General features: G+C 40.1%; 1 protein-coding gene across 4 annotated transcripts in view; it reads left to right on the top strand.

The window, feature by feature from the left end:
* The window catches only part of LOC144680651 (protein transport protein Sec24B-like), a 106,177-nt gene that overhangs the window by 15,372 nt on the left and 62,860 nt on the right, over positions 1-27,945 (top strand). For 3 of the 4 annotated variants that reach the window (XR_013576600.1, XM_078541878.1, XM_078541888.1), the window contains 3 exons: positions 2,947-3,669; positions 7,013-7,183; positions 24,301-24,396. Coding sequence is in view for 3 of the 4 variants with exons in the window: in XM_078541878.1 (XP_078398004.1) it covers positions 2,970-3,669; positions 7,013-7,183; positions 24,301-24,396 (967 nt within the window). In the remaining variant the exon portion in view is untranslated. The remainder of the gene's footprint in view (positions 1-2,946; positions 3,670-7,012; positions 7,184-24,300; positions 24,397-27,945) is intronic. The other variant, XM_078541895.1, reaches the window with a different exon arrangement.

Genomic DNA, 27,945 nt, shown 5'->3' with positions numbered 1-27,945 from the left:
AACACACAATCAGAACAGAGAAAATAGACATACACCTTGTGACCGGTGAGAAGGTTTATTGATCCTGGATCAGATGTATGGAATGGTCTGGTCTCTGCTGCCTGTCCAAACAATCTCTTCCTCCGCTTTAGGAAAATTTTCCCTTCTCGAGTGCTTGCAATAGCAACTCATATTGATTTTATTTTATCAATTCCAATCTCAGAAACAATGATGTCCAGGCTTGGTGGTTTTATTTGGTGTTTTTACATTAGAGACGAAAGCGCACACAATTAGTTTGGAGGTGGCTTTCATATCCCCCCTACTTTGAACACTTTGTCTTGAAAGATCACAAATGGCCTGAATGGGTTAAGGGCAAGTCTTTGAAATTCAAAGCCTTCACAATGCTGTAATGTTTGACATCTGCAGAAAAATTCTTAGTGCAGCAAGAGGTCTAACGGCTTTGAGTGTTCATCCAGACCTGAAAGTCATCGTCGCTGTTTAAAAGAAAAATAAAGAATCCATTGTGGCTCTGCCCAAGAGTCCAATGGATTAATTTGTCCAATCATTTCTCTCACTTTAGAAACTTTAATAACACCCAATATATAAGTTTACACTCAGCAATAAAAAAGTTGTGTGGTGAATTAAGTAAAATAAAACAGCTATCAGTGGAAAGGTTATCTTTTCTGCTTGTTTGCAAGAAGACAGAGCAGAACATTCTCAGGTGGTACTTTACGTAATTTTAAATAATTCCAATTGAAAAAGAACCCAATTCTATTTTAGTTTTTCCAAGTCTTTAATTTCCAATTTTTAAGAACTGTTACAAATTTTTAGAAAGTCAGTAAGACCACGCACCTTTAATTTAAATGGTATAAGGCAATAACGTTTTCTTTAACTCTAGCCCAATTAAAGCAAAGTGTTTTGAAAAGTTCAAATTGAATTTCTCCTGGACGCCCAAGAAAACATAATGTCAAGCAGAAGCTTATCTTTTGTGAAACAAACTCTTCAGTGCCTTTCACAGTAATTTTTTAAATTAAAATGACATCTGCATCTTTAACTTAAAATATAATTTGTTTTTTCAATCCCAATTTTGGATGTACAATCTTATATTGAAATGAACACACTTGACAATCGCATGCATACTTTCATGAATCTCATAAACTTCCACAAATTCTCTCTCATTTTCACACATACTGAAATCCCAGCATAGATTAAAGTTTACTTTCACTCACTAATTTTAAGGTTTCATTTTGTTTGGCACAGAAGCTGGCAGCATTTTGGATCAAACAGAAACTGTTTCCAGACTTGTTGGCTCCTTCCTCAAACAGTTTTCAATTTCTGGGTTTGTGAACAATATCCTGCTTTAAAATGATTCAACAGTAGCTCGAACATATGGTATACTCTCAGCTGGGTTTACTGGTTCCAGGTCAGACGCATGGAACACCCTGGTGTCTGCTGTCCATCATAATGATCTCTTCCTTGTCTTTAGACTGTTCAGAGTGGAAATCTGAAGTTGGCAACCCTAAAGAGGTTCCTCCTTTTGTCAATGCTTTTTCATTCTTGACTGCATGTTTGTGTACTTTATTTTTAGGGGGTGGAAGGTATTTCATGACAGTCACTCATTCAGTTACACCTTCCATTCAGCTGTCCAGTTACCAAGGGACAGGTATCCAAAGTACCCCCTTCCTATTCCAGCTCCTAGCTAATGCAGTCAGCCTTCTGCTTATTTCTTGTTTGGGCAGTTTATTAACCTTACTCAGACAGTTTGTTTAGATATGGAGCATGAGATCCCACCTTAGCAGCCCGGCATAGCTTGCAGAAAGGCCAATGCCTAGAGTCATGTTCTGGGCAGACACCACAGGCCAATGCTGCGCTGATTCTTTGTCAGTTCTGGCAGGCTGCTGCAGAATCCTTCTTTTAATAAGAAGGTCATTTCTATAATATTCAATTAATTTCTTAAGATTTTATAAGATCATTAGGTAGCCATTTAAAATCAGTAGTAGGTGCCATGGCTGGAGTCAAGAGGTGGAGTTGCCCTAGGAATGGAGTACAGTGCTATTGGTTTTAGTGTTAACTGCATACCACTCCTCTGCTGTTCTGACGCTTAAAGGCAACATTTGCTCCTGAAATCAGGTTCTTACAGTTCAGTTTTAAATTTGAGAAAATCCAGTAGGGTATGGAGATTTAAAATTAATTTTTAAAAATCGTTGCATTGGCATTCACATGGTGCCTTTTATCTCTGTTGAAATAAAGAAAAAACAAAGAGCTGCATTTCTATACTTCATTTCACAATATCAGGACATTCCAAAACATTTTACAGCCAATGAAATACTTTTAAAGCATAGTCACTGCTGTAACGTAGGGAATGTGTGAACCAGTTTGTGTACAGCAAGGTTCCACTGAACATAATGAGGTAATAACAATATCATTTGTTCTTAGTAATGTCGGTTGAGCGATAAATTTTGGCCAGGATAATGGGGAGAACTCACTATCTTTCATTGAATAATGGCATGGGATCTTTTACATCCACCTGAGAGGGCAAAAAATGGTCTCAGTCTAACATTTCATCCATATATGACACCTCCAACAGTATAGCACTTCCTCAGTATTGCACTGTCAGCCATGATAAATTAAGTACCCAAGTGTCTGGAGTGGGACTTGAACCCAAAACCTTCTGACTCGAGGCGACAGTGCTATCGCTGAGTGACAGCAGCCAAATGGCTCAAAGGCGTTCAAACAAATTAATTTTGGAATGCAGTGGTATGTAGTCAAAGAATAGGAGCTGTACTGAAGCGTGAAAGGAGAAGCACCATTTATAACTCTCATCACTGGATGCACCATGGTGAAAATACAACACACGATTGAAACAGTTTGTAAAGGCACACATGCCTTTGGTTTCTCACAAATAACTATTTGTAACTTACTGATCGTTTCATAAGCATTTATAGATACATTTCTTTTTCTTTTCAGGCCCTACACAGAATTTGTTGTCTATGCAGCAACCTCTCTCTACTGGACATGGAGCACCTCTGCAGAACAGCAGTACTGCTCCAGAACGTCACCAGCAAGTGCCCAATAAAGCACCACTTGCACCCATGGCTGGACAGTACGACTTTACCTATTACCAGAACAACTACCAGGCAACCGTCCACAACTTCATCAGACCTCCTCTATGTCCTACATCATTGGGTACTCCTCAAGGACCTGGTCAGATGTACCCTGCACTTCCCTTGGGCCCTAATCTGATCACTGCCAGACCTCAGTTAGAACCTAAGTTTGTAAGCACTCCTCTGCAAGGTGGTTATGTTCCAAGTGGTGGACACTATCCAGGTCAAGTTCCCTACAATGTACCTTCTCAAAGTACTACTCAGGGTATTCCCCCTCATTCTTCTTATCCTGGCTTCTCTTATCATCAAACTATGCCTGTTTTCAATACCCAATATAATGCTCCTTTAACCTCACAGACTGTTCATCCTGCTACCAGTCAGCCTTTAGTTGGTGTCTTACCCAGTCATATGAAACCATTGCCAGAAACTGGGCAGAGACCCACCCAAGCATCTTTTCAACCGTATCCTGTTGGAAGTACTGCTGCATCATGGCATCCCTTACCCGGAGCATCAATGACTGCACCAACTGGTCCTATTACCAATCCTGCTGCTGCTGCTTCCTCTGCAAATAGCCAGACTTGTGCAGGTAGGGGATATTTTCTACATTTTTCTCAAGGGAGGGAATGAGAAATACGTGGTGCAGTTTTGTTTTGACGGTAACAACAGCCCTATGTGTAAACTGCATTTTTACCCTTTGTTGATGAATCTATCAAATAGTCCCTAAAATTTACAGGAACTCCTTAGTTACTGAAGTGTTTCCAACCAACATAAGATTTAAAATTATTTTTAAAATGATACACATAGCATTTTTCAGATAGTTTGCATGTTTTCTTTTAATTTTTTTCCCAGAAATTACAGTAGTATTGATTTATATCCTGTTAAACCAGAGCAGCTTTGGATTAAGGTGTTAAAAAAAAATCAAAATTGCGTTGCAAAATCCAGTACGATGCTCCCTAGTATGAAATTAATGACAGGACTATTTTCTACTTTTATTTTTTTGATGTGCCCTTCTCTTAAAAGATGGTTCTCTGCTACATCCAGCCCCTCTGTCCCAGCCAACGCTACTTGGCACCTTTATGTCTGACAATCTAACCAGAAATGACACCCACCTGCCATGAAAGAGACAGAAAGCAGGAAACAATAAGCCAGTTACATAACAATAACATCTGTAATTGGGAAAATACTGGAATCAATTAGTAAGGAAGTAGTAGCAGGACATTTAGAAAATCATCATAAAATCAGACAGAGTTAACATAGATTATGAAAAGGAAATAATATTTGACAAATTTATTAGAGTTGTTTGAGGATATAGCAAGCAGGGTGAATAAAGGTGAACCTATAGATGTGTGTTTTGATTTGCAAAAAGCATTTGACAAAAGGCTACATAAAAGGTTACTACACAAGATAAAAGCTCATGGCGTTGGGGGTGATATATTAGCACGGGTAGAGTATCGACTAACTAACAGAAAACAGAGTCTGGATTTTCGGGTTATCAAACTAACTAGTGGATTCAGTGTTGGGCCTCAACTATATTAATGACTTGAATGAAGGGATTGACTCTATTGTAGCCAAATTTGCTGAAGATATGAAGATAGGTAGGGGAGCAAGTTGCAAGGAGGACACAGTCTGCAAAGGCATATAGATGGGTTAAGTGAAAACAGGTTAAGATAGGTTAAGTGAAAAATTGCCAGATCGATTATAATGTGAGAAAATGTGAGCTTGTCCACTTTGGTGGGAAGAATAGAAAAGCAGAATATTATTTAACTGGAAAGAGACTGCAGAATGCTGTGGTACAGAGGGATCTGAGTGTCCTCGAATGAATCACAAAAGGTTAATATGCAGATTCAGCAAGTAATTAGGAAGGCAAGTGGGATGTTGGCCTTTATTGTAAGGGGGTGGAGTTTAAAAATAGATAAGCCTTGGTACAACTGCACAGGGCATTGGTGAGATTGCACTTGCAGTACTGTGTACAGGGGTTTTGGTCTTATTTAAGGAGGGATATGCTTGCATTGGAAACAGTGCAGAGAAAGTTGACTGGTCTGATTCTTGGGAGGAAGTGGTTGTCTTATGAAGAAGGGTTAAGCAGGGCCCGTACTCATTGGAGCTTAGAAGAATGGGAGGTGATCTAATTGAAACAGGTAAAGAGTCTGATTGGGCATGACAGGGTGGACAGAGAGGAATCTAGAACTAGGGGGCACAGCTTAAAAGTAAGGAGTCTCCTTAAGACTGAGTTAAGGTGGAATTTCTTTGGAATTCTCTTTCCCAGAGGGCCGTGGAGATTGGGTCATGGAAGAAATTCAAAGCTGAGGTAGATAGATTTTTTAACTGTAAGGGAGCATACATGGGGAGGCAGGTAGGAAAGTGGAGTTAAGGCTACAAATCAGATCAACCTTGGTCTTTTTGAATGGCAGAGCAGGCTCAAGAGGCCAAATGGCCTACTCCTGTTCCTATTTCTTTTGTTCTTCTGTTATCAAGTGGCAAGCGCTATTGCTCCCTGACTTCACACCCTCCATTCTTTGTTTTTTTATCACTTGTTCCTACACTGTCCACCGCTAGAAGTCACATGCCTGGGAAGCAGTAGGAACACGGGCAAGCACCAGAGGATTTATTCTCCAATAAACTGAAATAATTTTATATTTTTACTTTAACAACACAAGTAGAAAGTGAGGCGGAGTTTGAGGAAAAAAGCCTGAAAGATTGGTGATCCAGTATTTTTTAAATCTAGTATTTACAAAACTTCTGCAATTAATGTAAAATCATTAATTGTCTCAGAAAGTAAACTCCTTAATCATGGAAATTAACTACTCTCATTTAAAATAATGAAAAGACTGGACTGTGTGGATAGAATATCAGAATTGGATCAGTTGAGGAGAACCAGTGGACATGTGCATCAGTAACTTAGGAATGGAACTAGGTTAGATGGCCTTCCTTACGAAGGGTCTGGAGCATCTGATTGTCAGCTCTTGTGGTTATTGTCGGTTTATAGCTGTTCAAAAATAGGTTGGAGGATTTTCTAGCTGAGGCTGATCTCACTGCATCTTGAAGTTATGTGGGATGTTGGATGATATTGCTCATGTTGCCTGTGGTCTCCTGGACCTTATTTTCATCGCCTTCTGAATTTCTCAGAATTGTCTTTTCCCCTTGGATTGGCTTGGTTTTTAAATTCTACTTTCTTGCCTCACAGGAGATCATGTGGTTGATGGTAGGAGGGAGTGGGGTGGAGGGGTCATGATGTTTAATTGCAGCATGACTATGGAGCAAATTTGATAGACCAGCTGCTCTTTTGCTGTTTGTCATTTTTCTATTTTAAGCATGTTTGTACTTCACAGTAATTGAGAGCAATTAGTTGCACTGAGCAATATGGCAGACTTGGCTCAGTTCATAGCACCCTCGCCTTTGAATCAGAGGGTTGTGGGTTCATGTCCCACTCCTGGAAAACCAAGAACTGTGATTGTACTCGAAAGAAGTTGCAATCTGTGACTGTCGGTAACTCGAAAGAGTTTCCTGGAAACCAAGAACTGTGATTGTACTCGAATGAGTTGCAATCTGTGACTGTTGATAACTCGAAAGAGTTTGAATGACATTTTAAAAAAAAAACACTTTTGTTACTTGTCCCAGCATTCAGCTCTGCTTCAGCAAGGCCGGAGCAATTTCTTTTTGCTCCCTCTCCCCAACCATCTCCACCCAACCCGCAAACCCACCCTTACTATTGAAATGTGGCTAATCCCACAACAGCTGAGAGTGTAGGGAGATGAGCAGCCCTGCCATATTAGAAATCAAGGCCTTTATTTGCTTGTTCTTATGATCAGTGGCATGCAAGAATTCTATTTATTTTTTGCAGCATCCTATTTGGAATTTATTATAATGTATCTAATGTGTACAGTCAAGTCACACAAATTGTTTGCAGTCAAGCTCTGTTCTGCCTTTAGGTCCACCCCTTTCAATGCCGCATCATATCAACCAAAGTTACCTACCTGGCAGAGCAAAAGTAGGAACGCTTCCAGTTGTTGGAGCACCTCTTGCACGAGGGCCACCCCCATCAGCCAATCCACCCGTATCGGCGTCTGCATCACCAGCACCTGCTTCAGAGGCACAAGAAGGTAAACATTGTTCTATTGTGATTTATTTACCTCACTTCTCTTCTATCCCCCTCCCCGCCACTCTTCACTCCACAAACACATAGAGATGATCAATTTGCGCTATTCTTGAAGTCCATGATTAAAATAACTAATTTACCAGAAATAGTTTATTTAAGATGATCAAGAGGCAGGCAAAGACGACCGAGGGACCGTGGTTAGCTGATGCAATGAAGTGGGCAGATACCCCTTCAGGCACTTACACAATCCACTGTGCACCAAATGCACAGAGTCATCAACCTCCATAGCAAAGAGAGAGAGAAAGAAATGGTAATGGGAATTCTTGTCCACTGTTTAGGTGGCAGTTCATTTCTTTGAAGATAGTGAACCTGAAATTGTTAGGTGTCCTGTACATTCCTGAGATATAGCTCTGTTTTCAACAAAGAATGAAGCTTATTGGGCAAATGAGAGAAATGAAGGGTTTAGTGCTCCTTTTTTTCAGAGATTGTTGCAGTACTTGGCATCTCCTTGTGAACTACTGAAGTGATGTTTATTTTGCCACTGATGGGTCTAGTACTCGTTGCTGCTGTCAAGAATCACCAAATTGTCTTTTATTCAGTTGTTTTTGACAGCTGTCTTTTAATAAGTTGATGGTCTTAATCCTTACTTCTTAGAGCTGGCAACAGGTTTATCATCCTTTTATAGAAAACTATTCACTTCAAGATGCTGAAGAATTGGGAAATTCAGTAATGATGCTACTTATATTTGGGAGTAGTTTTGTTGGAATCTTATGCTGATACTAATATTCACTTTGAATGCAATCCTAAACAAACCATTTTCATATTTTTATCCCCGCTCTGACTTTTCTGTTAGCCGTTTTCCTATTTTCTCTCTTTTCTGTGCTCCCTATGTTATCTGTTACTTTACGCTTTCTTACTTTCCTAATGTTTATGTACTAAATTTAGCTTTCTTCCCTTTCAATTCTGGAACTGGAACATAAGACAATTTTGATCTTGCTGAAAATTGCTTGCAGTATCCTATTTTTTAATTCTTTCACGGGATGTGGGCATCGTTGGCTAGGCCAGCATTTATTGCCTATCCCTAATTACCCTTGACAAGGTGGTGATGAGCCACCGTCTTGAACAGCTGCTTTCCATGTGATGTAGGTACACCCTCAGTGCTGTTAGGAAGGGAGTTCCAGGTTTTTGACCCAGCGACAGTGAAGGAACGGGAATATAGTTCCAAGTCAGGATGCTGTGTGGCTTGGAGGGGAGCTTGCAGGTGGTGGTGTTCCCATGTTTCTACTGCTCTTGTCCTTGGTGGCAGAGGTCGATGGTTTGGAAGGTACTGTTGAAGGAGTCTCGATGGGTTGCTGTTGTCCAGCTAAGAGAAAACCTGTAACATTCAACTCCTCCATTTGTCAGGATACATCCGCAGTTGTCAATCTGCTTAGCCACTCCTCGACTCCGCCTTTGTCCTTGTTGCCAGCAAAACCTTTTCACTTTCCCAGCTTGATATCGCTCTCATCTTTATCTCTTCAACTTCAATCCCACCAAACCTGAGCATAATTGGCTCATGACTGGATTGTATTAAACACTTGGATTAAGGCATCACTGGTAAGGCCAGCATTTGTTGCCCATCCCTAATTACCTTTGAACTGATTGGCTTGCCACACCTTTTCAGAGGGCAGTTAAGAGTCAACCACATTGCTGTGGGTCTGGAGTCACATGTCGGCCAGACCGGGTAAAGGACATTCTTTAAAGGACATTAGTGAACCAGATGGGTTTTACAACAATCGACGATGGTTCCATAACCACCATTTCTGAGATTAGCTTTTCAATTCCAGATAATTAATTGAATTTAAATTCCACCGGTTGCTGTGGTGGGATTTGAATCCTTATCACCAGGATATTAGCCTGGGCCTCTGGGTTACTGGTCCAGTGATGTTACCACTATGCGACCATCCTCCTTCAATGTTTCTCCTCCATTGCCAAGCTGAGTGATTCAACTCTTAACTGTCTAATTTTAGCTGGAGTACTTTCAGCAAAAGCTTCTCTTCCTGCTCTCCACACTAGCACCTTGAGTCCTCCTATCCAAAGACATGGGTCAGGTTCCATATGTATGCTGTTGACACAAAGCTCTACCTCGTCAGCACCTCCCTTGACCCAATTGTAGGTAATCCCATCCACAGTCTCTGTGTTATTTGCCTGCTTGCCTGGCGTCTAGACCTGGATGAGCCAGTTGAACATTGGGAAGACCGAAACTATTATCTTTGACCCCTGCCAGACTCTATGCCTTTGACACCAATTTCTCCTCCCAGTCATTGTCATAGGCTGAAATAGTCTTCGGAGTCTGTTTGACACTGGCTAAGCTTCCAACTGCCAAGTCACCTCCAGTACAAAGCCTACCTACACAATGTGCCTGTCCATGTCCATCTGCTGTTGAAATCCTCAGCTGTGCATTTGTCATCTCCAGACTTCATTATTCCATTCAAAAACAGAAAATGCTGGAAAAGCTCAGCAGGTCTAACAGCATCTATGGAGAGAGAAACAGTTGACGTTTTGATTCTGTATGACCCTTCAGAGGTCATACAGACTCGAAACGTTAACTCTGTTGCTCTCTCCGCAGATGCTGTTAGACCTGCTGAGTTTTTCCAGCATTTTATGTTTTTGTTTCAGATTTCCAGCATCCGCAGTATTTTGCTTTCATTATTCCCTTGCTCATTCAGGGCTCCTAGTCTCCACCCTTTATAAACTGAACACATCCAAAACTCTGCTCTCTACATCCTATCTCTAACTTTCTCCAGCTCTACAAGCCTCTAAAGTACTCTCCATTCCTCCTCCTCTGACCTTTTATGTATCTCATACTCCCTTCTCCCTACATTAGCTGTCATGAATTTAGCTGTCAAGACCCGAATCATGAATTCCCTCCTTATACCCCTCTACATCCTTCTCTTGCTTCTGGCCCCTCCTTAAAACCCACCTATTTGACCAAGCTTTTTTCCTTATTACCTCTTTTTAGCTTTGACTGTTGTTTGATTATGCCTCTACAAATTGCCTCAAAACATTTTACCATGTTAAAAACAGCATGTAAATGCAAGTTGTTGATTTTTGTTGTTGAGGTGAGCAATAAATGACACCAGGAAGGCAATTCTAAAAAGTGTTTTTGTTCAGAAGACTCTCACTGTATAAATTTTCAAAAAAGATTCTGCCATAAAAATATATTAAGGGGGCTCACCAATGGGAAGACTGTCAAAATGGCGTGTGACATACCCAACATCTTTCTGCCGCCATGCCATTTTGCCAGCTGTGGGATAAGGGCCACTTCCCGCCTCTGTGGGCATTTTGCCCACGTCAGGAAGACCTGCCCCTTGGCAGCTCCCCCAGCGGACTTCGGTTGGTGTGGTCCCTCCATTTTAGACACTTTTCTGCCCACAGAGTACCACCCCTGGCTGCTCATGTGGCAAAGGTGCTGCTTGCGCTCAGTGACCTTCCTTCCCTAGCCAGAGCCTGTGTGACTGGTCCCGGTGCCCCCAGATCCCACTTACCTGACTTTGAGGGCACACATCCATTGATGTGCTCTCATCCTGCAGGTGCATCCTCAGGAGTGGCCACTGTTACCTGATTAAGCCGGAAGCTCTTAATTGGCTTCCTCTGGCAAACTGTGGTCCTGCTGAAGCGGGGTGGCCTCCCCTCCCCCCGCTCCTTCTCTCCAGCTGTTAGCATCAGCGGGAGGGCTTCTGCTGCCTCAGCTGAATTCCAGCCATGGATTTTTAAAATTCCGTTTTTTAACCTCTGGAGATCTACAAGTTCTAATCTCATCCTTAAACCACTCAGTGATGTCACTAATGGGTAATGTCCCTCACTAATTCAATTAAATGCAGAGGAGGCAGCAACTCCTGAAAAACCTGAGCAGCAGGACTGAACCATGAACTTAAAGAGTAAATATTAATTGAATGCCAATTCTGAAAAATGATTAGATATTGAAAACAATAAGTCCATCAATTTATGTAAATGACGACAAGAGTGAGAAAGTGATGAATTTGTTGACAATCCATCTGCCAGCAAGCAAACGCAAATGCAAGGGCAATGTAGATGAATGTTGACTGAATATCTAAAAGTGATTAACCTATTTAAATTTGTCTCCCTTTTTAAGTTTCCATTCTCCCTGCTCTTGTTGTTCAGTATTTTAATACTTTGTGTTTTCTGTGATGTTGAGGTTTAACAAATGAGTTTCAAGCTTACTAGACTAAGCAGGCGCTTACTTTAGCAGTGAGTGTGAAAATAGGATGTAAAACTATGTGTTACGCCTTGAAATGCAGTTCCAAATTAGAGACAACTCAAAATATACTTGGATTTTTTTTTACATTAAATAGGAATTGTTGAAAACTAGAGAGGCTAACAAAAAATGAATGGTTAATAAACTCTTCCATGTTTTTTCTCTATCCTGACCCTTTAGATGCATTTCCTTTCTAATTGACCTTTTTACTTTTGATCATTGCATTCTTGTTTCAACTCTTAGTTTGCACTTGCCTATTCAGAGATTCATTTTGGGTAATTTGTGTAGTTGCTGTTTTCTATTTAATATTGTCCTTTCCATCCAATTGCAATATAGCTTTATCAGGCAGTATCTAAACGGTTCATTGCCCTCAAATGACAAAAATTACCTTCTTAAAATAAAATGTATTTTTATTATGCTTGGGCTTTTAAAAATTAAATCACATGAGATAATAAAACACGTTATCATTTCAGTATTTCACCTTGTGGACATTTCCCATTCTTTCTCTTTCATATTTCTTTTTCAATAACTTTCCTTTTGGGGAAAGGAGATCATTTTGTTTCAAGAGCACAAGCAAATAGATTGACTCACATCAAATCCAGACCAACTGGGGTGCAGGGGATGATTGGCTTTTAATTTTCTTTAAATATATTGTCACTTACACATACCCTTCCTCCCTGTTGCACTGTTAGGCCAATAACACATGTTTTCTCTTTCAAGACTACATTTGTTGTCTCTGTTTTTAAGTGCAATATTTTTATTTTGTATTGGATTGGCCCATTGCTTTTGAAACACGTCAGGGGAAGGAAAGTGGGAGGGGAGATGGAATAATTTTCCAACACACCCAGGTGATGGTTTATTAATTCATATTTTTGGATGAAACCAGGAAGCAGGTGTGAACGATGGAGAGGTAGGTGTGTTCTGTGGGAAGAAAGTAGGGATGGGGGCCACCCTTGGGGTACAGAGGAACCCACCTGGAGGGATGGTTTTGAGTCAGCACTTGTAGTCTTGTAAAAATCATGTAGTTCCAAGCTTCACCACTTGTACACTGGTGAGATCTAAACAGATGTTTTTTTTTTAATTTCAGAAGGGAGTGAGTGAGACAAGCTGTAGTCGTTTTGTGGGAGTGCCTCTGTTGCTGTGTATAGTTTACATCTATTAAATGGAGTGTAATTGCATCATTCACTGAATTAGGTTATACTGATAATCTGTATACTGTACCTACTCATGTCTACTTTCCAAAGTTGAGCTATATTTGTTTTGAATTGAAGAAGGGAAACCATATTGTATTTGTCTGTTGCGGGTTGCTCAATAACATTGCCATATAACATCAGTGTAATATCTGTTTTACATTTCGGTAGACAAGCTTTATTTTTAACCGTGGACTGCAAAATCCATTATTGCATAGTTTTTCTGAATTGTAATTTGTGCTTTCATTTCTGCTGAGAATTTCCATTATCTATATAATCTCTGGGAAAATATAGTCAATAAACAACTTGCAGTTGTTTCATCTTCTCAGCTGATAAGAGAGAATCTCAACAGATGCTCTTTTCAAGCTGTGTGCTTTTTAGGGACCAATTGTCAGCATTTATGTTTTAAAATTCATTTGCTCATAAAAAAATAAGAGAATGAACCAAACTCTGTTTTGGGAAGTGTTCCAAAATGTATTGGAGCAGAGCACTGAAGAGACAAATCTCTACTGGGAGCCTGTTGCAAGGGAATAGTGGTTAGCCATCCCTCGATGTTTCTTGTTCGCAACCCCAGGGATTTCATCTGAGTTCTTTTCATTCTAGCCATCGCTGTATTCAACCTAACGAAGCCAGTTTTCTCAGGCTTTTATTAATCTTCATTTGGTAATGTATTCTTTGGCTAAACTTTAACATTTACATCAGTAAATGCAAACGTTTACATTTTAAAACAAATTAAATGTTAATAATTTAGCTGATTTTGACAGTTTCATGGCAATATTCAACAGTGGTCCTTTTTTATGGCTTCCAAAACAATGTTGAATTCAGCTAAGGTTGGCTTTGCATATGATGGTTCTGTCCATCAGAAAACAAACGTTCTTAATCACTTTCTCCTTGGAGGATTGGAATTTTAAGTTATATGCAACTGTTAAAAATGGTTTCTCCGCCCTTTTTATGTTTTTTAATTCTGTACTCAACTCATGGGAATTGGAATTAAAAAAAATGTGAAATTGCCACGAAAAGTTGTCAATTTTCTGGAGTGGGATGAGAAAGCAACCCACTCGGCTTCTCACAGTTATAAAGTACATCAGAAACATCAGTTCTTTTTGTTAACCAAGTGCAATTACAGATTGTGCTTGCAAAATTTTGTGATCGTTTAATGCCTCCTCTTTGTTTTCCCACCCCAGTCTCATCTCACCATTAACGGAGAAACACCATATCAGTTAGTGCAAGCTGAGCTGCAGTGTTGCCGATATAACGGGATTGTCAGTGTTTTAGCTTGTTGGATTGGCAGTAGCAAAAATTTTCTGATTGTCCTATGCTTTTGGCTTTATAGCTGTTTTCAGGAAGGTTAAATTTAGGTGTTAATTTCCAACTGTATATCGTGGTCTCCTTGTGGAATTTGGGGGACATTTTTCTTGTTTTAAATTTGAAGGGAAAAAAAGTGTCTTTCTTGTAAATAGGAGTTTCAGCTTTACAACATAAATAGTGAAGTAGTTAATCAGAGTTGCACTGGCGTTTAAAAGTTGATTTGTATCTGAGCCCTTAGAACTGCGGAATCACAGCAGTGCTGGATGACATTCTAGATCTTGGTTACTGGAACTGTTTTATTTTAATTACACTTTTGTTTTCTGCTCATGGATACTGCTCCATCTAATTAATTTTGATAGAGGGCTGTTTTCTAGTTTTTTCTTCTATATTTCATTATGCCTTTATCGACTCAAGACTCAGCTTTGGTCATAGCTTCGCTGACTCTAACTTCCATAACTCATTCTGAATGCTTTAGACTCCCTCCTCATCCTTATAGTCCCTTCACTCCATCATTGTGACGTTCAGCTGCCTGCTGCATTAGTGTATTAACTTCACGATTCATTTCCTTGACTTCAAATCTCAGCTCACCTTAACTTAGCAGTCTGACCCTGTCTTGCATGTCCACACATACCCTCTGCTTCTTCATCGCTCCATGTATTTCGCTGTGAGTGGCCATACTTAACAGTCTCTATGACAATGCCTATTTGTAGCTCCTTTGCATCTCTCCACCTTACCACTTCTGCCTTGCTCTCAAATAACATGCCTCTTTGACTATTCTTTCTACTGCCCCCTCTATCCACCACTCTCTTTTTTTGCTCCCTTTACCCGACCCTACCCCCATCCTTCTGTTTGGTTTCCACTGTTTTTCTCCATCCTTTAAAGCACTCTGAAGTGTACAGTAATTTTTTTCTCTCTGTAAGAATGCAGGTTGTTTAGATTTCACTTTTTTGCAAGTATACACGATCCTCTTTGTTGATATCCATGAGTCATAAAATTTATTAGCTAATATTGTACTTGTGAGCGAGAACTCTTATTTTTAGTCATTGAAAGGATCTTATGGTTCCAATATAATAAAATAACCATTTTTATACAATGATATGGAAATGAAAATATGGATTAAATATACTTTAGTTTTGTCTTTAGTTACAATAATACTGTTATAGTGCATGGGCAAACTTAGACATGGAATGACACAACATAGGCGACCATTTGGCCCATCCTGCCTATGCTGACTCTTCAAAAGAGCTATTCAATTAATTCCACCAAACTTGCTGTTCCCATAGTTCTGTATCTTTTTTTTCCCTTCAAATATTCGTCCAATTCCCATTTGAAAGTTACTATGGAATCTGCTTCCACCACCCTTTCAGGCAGTGCATTCTGAATCATAACAACACAGCAATTAAAAAAAAATCCTCTTGTCACCACTAGTTGTTTTGCTGACTCTTCTGCCACTGGAAGCACTAGCTCCTTATTTACTCAAAACCCTTCATGATTTTGAACACCATCATCATCTGCAGTTTTTCCAGTCTCTATAGTCCCTCATCCCTGGTATCTTCCTAGTAAATCTTTTCTACACCCTCTTTAAGTCTTGACATCCTTCTTAAAATGTGGTGGCCAAAGTTGAACATAACACTCCAGCTGAGACCTGAGCATTGCTTTCTAAAGGTTTAGCATAACTTCCTGGAAGAACCTGCAATTACCAACCTTATCCCTCTCCGCTTTGTTTGCGCAGGGTTATAATGTTTGCAGTCTTCCAGTACACTGACACCACCTCCATTTCAAAAAAAGATTGGAAAATTGTGGCCAGACTGCCCACAATTTCCACCTTTACTTCCCTCAGTAACTTAGGATGTATCTCATTCTGTCTGACTGACCTTTCTACTTTGAGTATTGCTAACCGTATCAATTTTTTTATCCTACCCAGCATCACCAATACATCCTCCTTTACTGCTAATTGACATCATACCCTTGCCTAGTAAAGACAAATACAAAGTACTTTTGTATTTAAAGCATTGGTAGATAACATTCCCTTGTTCATTTATCTCAAGGGTATGAAAATGGCTTCTCCTTTTTCACAGTATTGAACTGTTTGCTATGGTTTAAAATAATTTCTTTACAGCCCTCAGGAGAGGTGGGTTGTGGATTTCCATTCACTAATTGCTAAGTTTGAGGGATATTAAGACTGTTTTCACTTTAACAGATTGCCCATTGGTTTCTTGACTGCTTTAACTCACCAGTGGAATGAAAGCAAGTACATCGTGGCAGTTGAGGGACTGAAGTAATCTCAGGCAAAGATGACAAATACTCGGCACTCACAGCTGCGATCTTACCTGCTTGTGGAAAGGGCTTATTCACCATACTTGTGCTGAGAGATTGCTTTGTACAATTTAGAGGTTATATTTTCTACACTTTAAAGGTTTGCTCTATCATTTCAGGATGGATGCTGCTTATGTTACCTTAGGTTGGACCTCAGATGAGGACCAAGCTGGCCAGCAGCAGCCTGCTGCACAACATAGGGGGGACCAGCAGACAGCTGGTTTGCTGTTCCTTGCACAACATTGTGCAACAGCAAGGCTGTTCACACTGCTACGAGGGATCTCTTTGTTAACAGAAGATTCAATAAGGTTGTACCAGTACCTCCAGAAAATGGAACGATCGCTCTTATCCCTTCCCCTCCATAATGCCTCTAGCACAAAACAGTCCTGTGACAATGAACCAGCCTTCAACATCGCTCCAATTAGTTCCCATGAATTCATATCCCCATGTTCTTCATCAAGCAACCTAGAAGGCACTTAGCATAAACTAGACAAGCTGACAATATGGTGAAATGGCTTGATATTTATGTGACCTGAACAAATAATAAATTTATCAGTGCAATATTTTATCAGACACCTGTGTGCATCTACAAAGCCTTACTCCTTTTTTGGTTACTGCTACGTGATGCAACCTGTGTGGCTTCAGCAGAGCTAGCGCCAGGCTGCTTCAATCTCTGCTCTAACTGCTCAGATGCTCTTGGCCAAAGCCCTCTCCATTTTTGAGCTCTTAAAGATCCTGCCAAAGACTGCCCCTACTGGTGCCTGTAAAGCGGCAGACTCCGTCACCAGCAGACAAAGCAGCAGGTGGGCTATGGCTGAGAGGTCAAAGCACTTCAAATGGAGCCCACTCCCATGACCTTTTTCAGTGTCATCTTTTTCATGGGCCAGCCACATTTCACTGTGCCGGCGAACACGTTGGTGCCTGTCAGGAAAGCCCTGTAAGGCCAAGGTTGGGTATCTGTCAACATGTTTAACACGGCAGCCATGTTAACCACCATCCAGAGTACGTGTAGTGATGTTAAAGCCGTGCATGGACTCATTTGATTGGAGGCTCTGTCATTGAGTGTGTTCGAGACTGAGATCAATAGATTTCTACATACTGAAAAAAACCAAGGGATTTGGGGATAGTGCAGGAGAATGGTGTTGAAGTAGAAGGTCAGCCCTGAACTCATTGAATAGCAGAGCGGGTGTGAAGGGCTGAATGGCCGACTCCTTTTTTGTTCTTTATAATATGGCAGTCCATAGTGCTGAATACTCTATTCATGGAAGAATATAGCATCTCAGTGGGATTTGACACCACCCCCTCATGCTTGAGGTGGACTCCTTCAATTTTTGTACAATTGTGTAAATTCCACTTTGAAAGCCTGTCAGTGAATTGCATATTCTCTGCTGGTGCCCCATGATTTTCTTCTTCATCAAAGGCCTTTAATCGATTACCAACTGAACAGAGCTTGTGCCCTCCGATGTGGACTCTCCACTGCTGTCCTTGTTGCCACAACCTGCTCTCACTCAATTATGAAATGTGACTCACCTGGTGAAAACACAGCTATCTGCCTTACTGGTCCCACCAAAGTGTGAGTATCTGAACTGATGCATGATCTGCGACGGCACATCCTCAGAAAGAATCCTGCTGTGAGGAACCTTCATCCGCAGCCTCCACCGACGGCTGCTGTATAGGTGATGGTCCTGAGGGGGAGAAGAATGAGTCCTGAAAAGGTGAAAAATGTGTTGTTATTGAAGCCATGTCAACGTGGGATGCACCAGGAACATGATAAGGTGTGAGTCGTAATGTGCCGAAGTAGACGTGATGAGACAGAATTAAGAGATAGGGTAAGGCAGATGTATTGACCTCGCGTTTCCTGACCTAGTTAGGACATGAAAGCACTTGTGTACTGAATCCAGCAGCATGTTACCATACCCCTGCTGCTGACCACCTCGGCTACCTTTAGCCATGCTTTCTTGCTCTCCATTGCAGACTTCTTCCTCCCATTTGTAGAAGGGTAGAGTATATCTCTCCAACTTCTCACAGCCTTCAGCAACACACTCAGGGCGGTGCCAATGAAATTAGGTGTAGCTTTGCTCTGTCTCTCTTCATTCTGGTACTTCCTTCTCTTTGGTCCCCAATTTTAAACTCCTTCGAAGTGCATGTTTGGAGTGACCCCATAAATACTGGAATTGCGATTATGCCATGTGGGTTCACATTACACTCGTTGCCACTAATTGGACAAGAAATTGGAAGTAAAACTATAATGAAGTGGTTGAGTTAAAAAGTCACTGCCAGATACACTGCATTTGCTTCTGGGTTTGCTGAGCACTATTGGACCCCCTTATCCCATCATACCCAGTGAGTTGCAGAATTAAAATTGGGGCCAATGTGTCCACTTACCTTTATGTAGTTTTTAATTAATAAATTGCAAAAGGCAATATTTGTTTTCATAATGCATAAAAATCTAAAGAGTTGAAATTTGCTCAAGTTGGCAAAACTCTGATTTTTCTTCCCTTATTATTTTGAGACAGGGGTGGTGGTGAATAATTTGTTTCAACATGGAGTACTTTTGACCTCTTTGAGAGAGTTTTATTTTATTCATTCATGGGATGTGGGTGTCACTGGCTAGGCCAGCATTTATTGCCCACCCCTATTGTCCTTGAGAAGGTGGTGGCGAGTTGCCTTCTTGAATCGCTGCAGTCCATGTGGTGTAGGGTGTATACACAGTTCTGTTAGAAAGAGAGTTCCAGGATTTTGACTGATTGACGGTGATACATTTACATTTCTAAGTCTGGATAGCGAGTAGCCTGGAGGGGAACTTTCAGGTGGAGGTGTTCCCATGTGTCTGCTGTTCTTGTCATTCTAGATGATAGAGGTTGTGGGTTTGGAAGGTGGTGTTTTAAGGAGGCTTGGTGAGTTCCTGAAGTGCATCTTGTAGATGGTACACATTGCTGCTACTGTGCGTCGGTGGTGGAGGGAGTGAATGTTTGTGGATGTGGTGCCAATCAAACAGGCTGCTTTGTCCTGGATGGTGTCAAGCTTCTTGAGTGTTGTTGGAGCTGCACTCATCCAGGCAGGTAGAGAATATTCCATCACACTCCTGACTTGTGCCTTGTAGATAATGGACTGACTTTGGGGAGTCAGGAGGTGAGTTACTCACTGCAGGATTCCTAGCCTCTGACCTGCTCTTACGGCCACAGTATTTATATGGCTGGTCCAGTTCAGTTTCTGGTCAATGGTATAACCCCCCCCAGGGTGTTGATAGTGGGGATTCGGTGATGGTAAGCCACAGTGTTTATATGGATAGTCCAGATTGTCTTGGAGTTACTTAACCTGTCAGTGTGATGATGTTGAATCAATCAGTAGAGATCTGGCAGCTTATCTCGGATGCTGCAATGATCACACAGAAAAGTAAAATATCCAGCTAACCAACAGAATGGGCTAAAAATGAGGATAGAAGCTTATAATGCTAGTTCCTTGCTACTCTAAAGAAAAGACCATTGACACATATGCACACACAAATTCAACTTCCAAAGGCTGTGGATGTCTTACAAATATGGTTCACTACATGCGTTTCCTACATCCTTTTATTATGGAACTAATGAACTGTGTAAATCTATAGAGTTACCAAACCTTATTGAGATCAAAAATAAGGAAAAAATTCTCGAACTGTTAGAAATGTAATCAGTTAATAAAACATTGTCTAGAAATATCTGATATAAATTGTGCAGCATTGCGAGTTTGGCATCACTAACTGCAGTTTAAGGAGGTAATGCATTCGTCATTGGAGTAGTTTTTGCATGAGCAATACACTGTTGAAACTCTTTGGAAAGATAATTGTAAACTTCCATGTAATGCCACATTGGATCCGGTGTTATTATTGTTAACCACTTTGGTTTTCTGAAGTCTAACCATAATTACTCATTCTATAGAGGGACACTTGGCCTTTTTAATTGGAATTAGAAATATTCTTGATGGGAAGTATTTCCTGATTCCTGTGTTCTCAAATTTTCTTCGATTAAAAGGTATTTGAATTTGCGGGCTAATGGATACTGCGACTGTTTTAAAATGTTGCATACAAATTCTAGTAAATTTGAGGTTTATAGTTTTGATACCCTTGATATTTCAGACATTTGCTATCGAACGTGCACACATACTTGTTTCCAATGACAACTGAAGAACCGTTTGTTTGCAGATACGGTTGACTTGAAAGGGCTCAACTGGCAATGCTAAAGTTCAGTTGCAAATGCAGTATAAAGATATTCTGCATACATTGCCACAGAGATCTTGTATATGGTGAAGACTTTCTTCATGATAAATTAAGGAATAGAACTGAAGTACTAAACAAAAAATACAGCCTCATGGCAATTCTTTATTGTAATATTTCAACATACTGAATGAACTTTATATTATCATTGGGAAAATAATGAGGACACTATTTGCTTCAATGTTTCAGATGTTGAAACAGGAAACCTCTGCGACTTCCAAATAAAGTGCACTTTATTCTTCTTGCACACATAGCCAAATAATTTTTTTATGGGATTTTCCTTTTTTTCCCTTGTAAATTGAGATGAGGGGAATTTAGCTGCAGCTAGGAGAGCATTGTCTACTAGAGTGGATATATTGAATTGTTTATAAAGCAAGCTTGGAGCTTCCATCCTTTTTCCAGTTATCTTAATCCTAATAATAGTTGTTTGTCCTTGAATTTATTCAAGTTTTAACTGTTTGTGTTTATAGTGTTGAATAAAAATGTTTTGGGCTGCAAATATTGCAAATATTTGCTGAAAAACATGATTGGTAATCTCAATTTGTGCCAAATATCGCTTGAATCAGCGAGGCCTTTGACAGCACAAAATACTCCACAGGTAACATCCTCAAAAGTTGGATAAGTTGGCTAGTTGTACATCATTGCTGGTCACATTGGGCAGCACTGAGAGTTGGACATTATCGAGGATCAGTTTGTTTGCTTGGGTGGTGATTCTTGCACTGAATGGTGATGTTGGTACTTTACGAGCTCTAGCACTGCATTGATCCAATTTGACACCAGTAAGTTGACAACGAGGTAGTCCTTTTGGCGCTGCCTATGCACCATTCTTTAGCACTGATAGTGCAGCAGTAGAAAAGAAGCGCACAATGAATTGACTTTAGGGAATTCTGTTTTTGTACCAACTGTTTTGCTGCAACAGTCTCAGACATTGGGAGGGTGCTGTGTTACTGATAAGCTACTGGAATCAGCTTATGTTGGTGCTCTATGCAAATGGGTAGGCATTGGTTGGTGGCAGTTCTAAAAAGACCTGGATCTCACACCCAGTTATGCAATACTGAAATTACATCTTCACAGAATACCCTCCTTTCTATTTAGCTTGGGTTAAATCTGGAACTTTGGTAAGCTCTGACCCTTTTGAGTTTAGAAGCGAGCCTGAGTGGATCAGAGCTCCATAAAGTTAGACATGGAACTAATTATGAACACTCCATCTCATTCTTTAGATGAAAGCAAAATACTGCGGATGCTGGAAATCTGAAATAAAAACAAAAAATGCTGGAAAATCTCAGCAGGCCTGGCAGCATCTGTGGAGAGAGAAGCAGAGTTAACGCTTCGAGTCCATATGACACTTCTTCAGAGCGGACTCAAAACGTTAACTCTGCTTCTCTCTCCACAGATGCTGCTAGACCTGCTGAGTTTTTGCAGCATTTTTTGTTTTTATCTCATTCTTTAGACCCTACTGACCTGATAGTTCCACTAGTACTTGCTTCATTTTCCTTGACATTGTCCTTATGGATCGTGATGAGGGGAATTTAGCAGAGGCTAAGTCAGCAACCTCCACTAGCAACCAGAGTGAATATACAATATTATTTGTAATGCAAATTTGGAACTTCCATCTTTGCTGCCTGTTGCTAACTGAGGCCCGTCTTTCAAGTGTAGTAAAAACATGGCAAAGTTTAAAGAATCACAGAATTGTTACGGCGCAGGAGGAGGTCATTTGGCCCATCATGTCTGCACCGGCTCTGCGATTGGAGCAAGTCACCTACTTATGTTTCCCTGCTTTCTCCCCGTAACCTTGCACATTCTTCCTTTTCAGTCTTAATTTCCTTTTGAATGCATTGTTTGAACCTGTCTCCACCACACCCTCAGGCAGAGTATTCCAAATCCTAACCACTTGCGTGAAAAGTTTTCCCTCATTTCTTTTGCTTCTCTTGCTAATTCCTTTAAATCTGTGCCCTCTTGTTCTCGACCCTTTCACAAGTGAAAACAGTTTCTCCCTGTCTACCCTGTCCTGACCCCCTCATGATTTAGAATACATCTATCAGATCTTTTGTCCAATGAAAGCAATCCTAATTTCTCCAATCCATCTCCATAGCTGAAGTTCCTCATTGTCGGAACCATTCTCGTGAATATTTTCTGCACCCTCTCTAATGCCTTCACATTCTTCCTAAAGTATGGCACTCAGAACTGGACACAGTACTCTAGCTGAGACCAAACTGGTGATTTATACAAGTTTAACATAACCTCCTTGCTCTTGTACTCTTATGTTCCTATTAATAAAACCCAGGATACTGTATGCTTTATTAACTGCGCTCTCAACCTGTCCTGCCACCTTCCATGATTTATGCACATAAATTGTTTGAAAAGCATTCACATCCAGAAAAAACAGTCCAGATACTGAATTCATTTGTTCAATAAGCACTTCAGATAATGTTCTACTATTGGCAGGAATGCCATATCATTAGTGCGCTACAAGCTATAGATTTTGTCTCAAATGGAAAAATCCCCTATCTCTGGATGAAAACAAGTTGACTTCTTTAGTGTCAGGCTGCATTAAAGAACACCAAAGTAAGAGTGATCTTAGTGCTCATCTCCTCATAATATATACCTTGATCTTGGTATCTTAATCTACTCCTGTGCTTGGTAGCATATTATTGGACCTTTCTGTAGTCAGCTGTGCTGCTAAAGATGTCTGTTGCGTGTAGATGGATGTTAGACAATAAGGTTGAAGCTTTGCTGTGGCATGCAAAAATCTTTTGCAGAACTTGAAGACTATCTTAGTATAACTCCAAGGATCAAACTTGTTTGTCTCCAGGGTAGGTTAACATGAACAGGGCTTCTTGGAACATAAGGGGGTATGCTCGGGCCCAGATATACATCTAAGCTCCATTAGCACGAAGTACCAAAAGTACCCAAACCTCCTAGCAGCCCTGCAGCAACTGGCCAGCATTTGTCCCATATCTCCATGTCCATAAGGGTTCCAGCATGTGGAGGGAGATGCATTTTACAGTTTATTGACTTAAGGAGGTACATAATTTCCAATGTGTGGATCAGTGAGACTACATAAGCAAGATTAGAATTGCTCATTTAGGTCAGATGATGAGTCGGTGGATTTAGAGCATTTGTCACTCATGGGAAACTACCACCTTTCACCCAGGTGTCACAGATTGCTTTTAAACCTGTTGTTTAGTGTTTACCCCCACTAAAATAAAATTCTGGGCAAGTTTTTCCAGCCCCGCTCACCGCTGGGATCCTCCAGTCCTGCTAAAAGTCAATGGATTTTTGGCTGGGCTGCCGAATTTCCTGCAGCGGGTCCCGCCACAACAGGCCCGTAAAATCCCAGCCCCTGACCTTGTAGCATGGTCAGTTAAAGTTGCCATAAATATACTGTATCCTTATGAGTCTTCCTGTTGAAAACTAAGGCTACCTCTGCAATACATTGTGGATATCAGTACTTGATGAAGATCATCCTATAAGTAGGTACCACACATTTCTTCCACAAATATGTTTCTTGTGTATAGTTGGTTGGAAAATAATTATGAACCCAAACTGATACTTTTCAGCGTTCTCCCTTATACATCACCCCTTAATCCCATACATTTGGTGGACTGCTTTTGTTGTTTTGAATGGATGTTGTTTTTTTGTTGGATTGAGAGAGCTGGTCATTCATTAACTACTTGGTTTGTATCCTATTAACTTGCTCATCTGTCTTGCACTTTTATTGAATGATTTGCACTGAGTGATTCTTATTCTTTGCTCTGTTTAATTTTTTTTCTTGTTTTGTGCTTTCCACTTTACAGGCATGCACTATGGATATGTTGCTAATAATCAAGTTAATTCAGCACCGAGTCCCTTGTCATCAACTTCAGATGATGAGGATGATGATGATGAAGCAGGTGTGCTTTATGTTTTAACAGATGTCCTATATGTTGCATGTGCTGAATTCATTTGCTGTAAATCATTGATTAATACTTACATAATTTTGATGACTGCAAAAGCCACATACTTTGACTTGAGGGAACAAAATATTCTACATTGAGTAAATAACGGTGACCAAGTACAATTTATTAAGGTACAAAATGCATGAGTATCAAAGTAATTTGTAGCTCTGAAGTAGAGGGGTTTATCAGGCACTAAATCAAGGCTCCATAATCAATGAGCAGTTTGTGTAGTGTGAATTGACTTATTTCTCTGTAAAATACTGATCCTTACTTGCAGACTTAACATTCTGTAGCTTTGAGTCTTTTGGAATGAGAAGCAATTTTTCCAAGAGACAACTTATATTTGTAAAGCACTTCACCACACCTCCCAGAACATGCCAACATGCTTTATGTAATATGAATTAATTTAAAGAACCACCATTATTACATGTGGCAGCCCATTTTGTACACAACTATGTTCCATAAGCAGCGGTAAGTTGAATGAGAAGCTAATCTGTTTTGTTGGTGTTGACTGAGGGACAAATATTAGCCAAAATAACAAGAGAACTCCCCTTTGAATAAGGGCATGCAATCTTTAATATTCATCCGAACAAGCAGACCAAAGCACAGTATTACTAACAATGTAGCACTCCTTCAGTACTGCACTGACATACTACATTATATTATTTGTTCACTTACTAAAGTGGGTCCTGAACCCACATGGCATGGGGTAACAGGAGCCTATGGGTGGGTTAGGTGAGTATGCAGAATTTAACATTAGCTACTTGAGCACACTCTTAGAGAAACATAGACTAGCTAGAGGGGAAAAAAAGTGATAAATAAAGATCAGGACTGGCTGCCACACAAGTAGATTAAAAATAGAGAGCAGTGAGGCTGACGAGGCATAAGGCAAACTCTATTCTGGGGGAAAACATACTTGTGCATAAGTGACTTGAGCTAAGCTAATGAAAGTAATCCAAGTTAAGTCCTAAACCATTGATTCTCAGGTCATGAGCAATTATAAACTAACATTTTCTTTTGGAGATCAGTGCCTCATCTACTGTACTTGTCATGTGTATTCATTCACTCTAAAGTAACTAAATTCAAAATCTGCAATATAGCTTTTATACACTGATATTCAATTGGTGGTCATAACTTGCAGTTTTTCCAAATTTACTTTTACTGTAAATGATTTATAGTGTCATTATTGAGTTTCCAGTTCCATACTCGTAAACCCCTTTTTTTTTTTGCATTCTTTATTTCACATGTTATTAGTAATGTTGTCACTCATAGCGACAACCAGAAAAGCATTTTCACTGTTCATTCGGACTTGGTACTTACTGAATACAGCAGTAAAAGAAATGACTTTACAGTCATGTTCACTAAGTGATAAAAATAGAGGGAGTTTACACCATCAGTACTACTTGTTGCTGTCATAAACTGAATGACTAGAATTATGCTGATCTTGTCCTCAACGCAGTGCTTTACAGCCCTGCTTTGAACATATTTGTAACCAATTACAATTTGTGATCTTTTTACACCACTATTTAAAATAAAAATCAAAATTAATTTTTTTTTTAAAAAAGTTGACCTCAATAAAATGAACTGTTGCATAAATATTATATTTGATTTGTGTCTGTTCAAGTATTTTTGATTTCTGTGTGATGGGGTGGGAGAGCAGTTTTACCACTGAAACTGATCCTCACCGTTCTCCTGATTTCTGCTTGCTATGTTTGATATCGTGACAAGAGTGCAGATAGGCTGTGATCTGAAGAAATCAAACAAGATTTTATACTTATTTGTATTTTTATAAATGAATGTTTCCTCTTTTTCCTTTCCTAGTAGTCTCCTGTCCCCTCCTGGAGGCAATGAATCATGCTGGAGCCTGATAGTATTTCGCCCAAAAGGCCATCCTTTGTCTGTGACAATGAATTGCCATAGACAATGAATTTCAGGAGCTATTTGATATCTGTGCATGCACAGTTTTAAATAGAGGCCATTGCATAATGATGGAAACCAGGAAGCTCATCTGATTTTTTTTTTCTTCTCTATTTAGCCCTGGGAGACTAAGAACTATTGTAGCTCTCCCACACAACATTTGCTGCAATTGACAAATGACACCACCTTAAGGATTGAGCCTGGTTTCTCCCTGCCTTGTCTTGCTGCCTTTGAAAGAATCCCAAGTTAGATGGACTTTTTTTTTTTGTCATTGTTCTCGAAGTGTTTGGAAACTTAACAGACGGTTAGATACTCGGTTTTGAGATGGTCAGTAATTTGAAAGATCATTAAACCAGAGGGTAGATTCAGTGAGGCTGCATTTCTGGAGCACAGTCTTGCTAGATGGAAGTGTGGTTCAGAAAATAGCGCTGCAGCCTCAACAGCCTGTTTTGGACTTGTGCTTTTGAGGTCATGTTCCCAGTATTCCAGAGACCCAGGGTAATGCACTAGGGACCCGGGTTTGAATCCCATCATGGCAGATGGTGGAATTTGAATTCAATAAAAATCTGGAATTAAAAGTCTGATGACCATGAAACCATTGCCAATTGTTGTAAAAACCCAACTGGTTCACTAATGTCCTTGAGGGAAGGAAATCTGCTGTCCTTACCTGGTCTAGCCTATATGTGACTCCAGACCGACAGCAATGTGGTTAACTCTGATAAGAGCAATTAGGAATGGGCAATAAATGCTCGTCTAGCTAGTGATGTCCACATCCCATGAACAAATAAAAAAAAACACAGCCTCACTAAATTTGCCCATATATAGTCTACCAGACCTTCCTATTTTCTTCACTATATTTGACTGTATATGTTAGCAATAGGAACATCTTGAAAATTGGGGATATTGCTGAGCATTAAAATTTATACTCACATAAGCTACTTGACCCAGTTAGGCAGATGGTGTAAGTGGCTGATTCCAACTGAATCCAAGTGATTAATAAATAAATTTTGCTTACACTGATATTGTCTTTCAATACAGAAAGAAAATATCAGCGAGTGGGTAGAATCTTTTGCTGGGTAATAATGTAGGTGGAAGTATTGTCTAGGTAGAAGTATTCTATAAACACATTTTGCTTTCTCTTTGTCAGCACTTTGAAAATTAACCTATCTCAAATAATATCATGGGGGCTGTTTAGCTCAGTTGGTTAGGTGGCTGGCATGTGATTCAGAATAATGGCAACAGCGTAGGTTCAGTTCCCCTTCTGACTGAGGTAAACTTGCCTCCTCCCCTGAGTGCGCAAGGCAATGGCAAACCACCGATGGCAAAAACTGCCAAGAGAATGGCTCAGGATGAAACATCAGCAGACAGTGAACCAAGGGCCTGCCTTTGGCCAGAGTACGCATGACATAATGAAATATGTTTACAGATTTCCATCACTTCTTATTGAAAATGTCCTTGCTCTTACTATTGCACTGATAATAGCGATGTCTTAAATTTATTTTCTGCACTGGCAATATTATTGACCTAAGATCTGTGTGCAAATTACCAAAGACTATGCTACACCCTTATGCAACAGAAATAATTCAT

The sequence above is a fragment of the Cetorhinus maximus genome, chromosome 1, assembly GCF_964194155.1.
Source record: "Cetorhinus maximus chromosome 1, sCetMax3.hap1.1, whole genome shotgun sequence".
In the NCBI taxonomy this organism is placed as follows: Eukaryota; Metazoa; Chordata; class Chondrichthyes; order Lamniformes; family Cetorhinidae; genus Cetorhinus; species Cetorhinus maximus.
The sequence above is the reverse complement of the archived record's forward strand: the minus strand, read 5'-3'. Positions and strand labels throughout refer to the sequence as shown.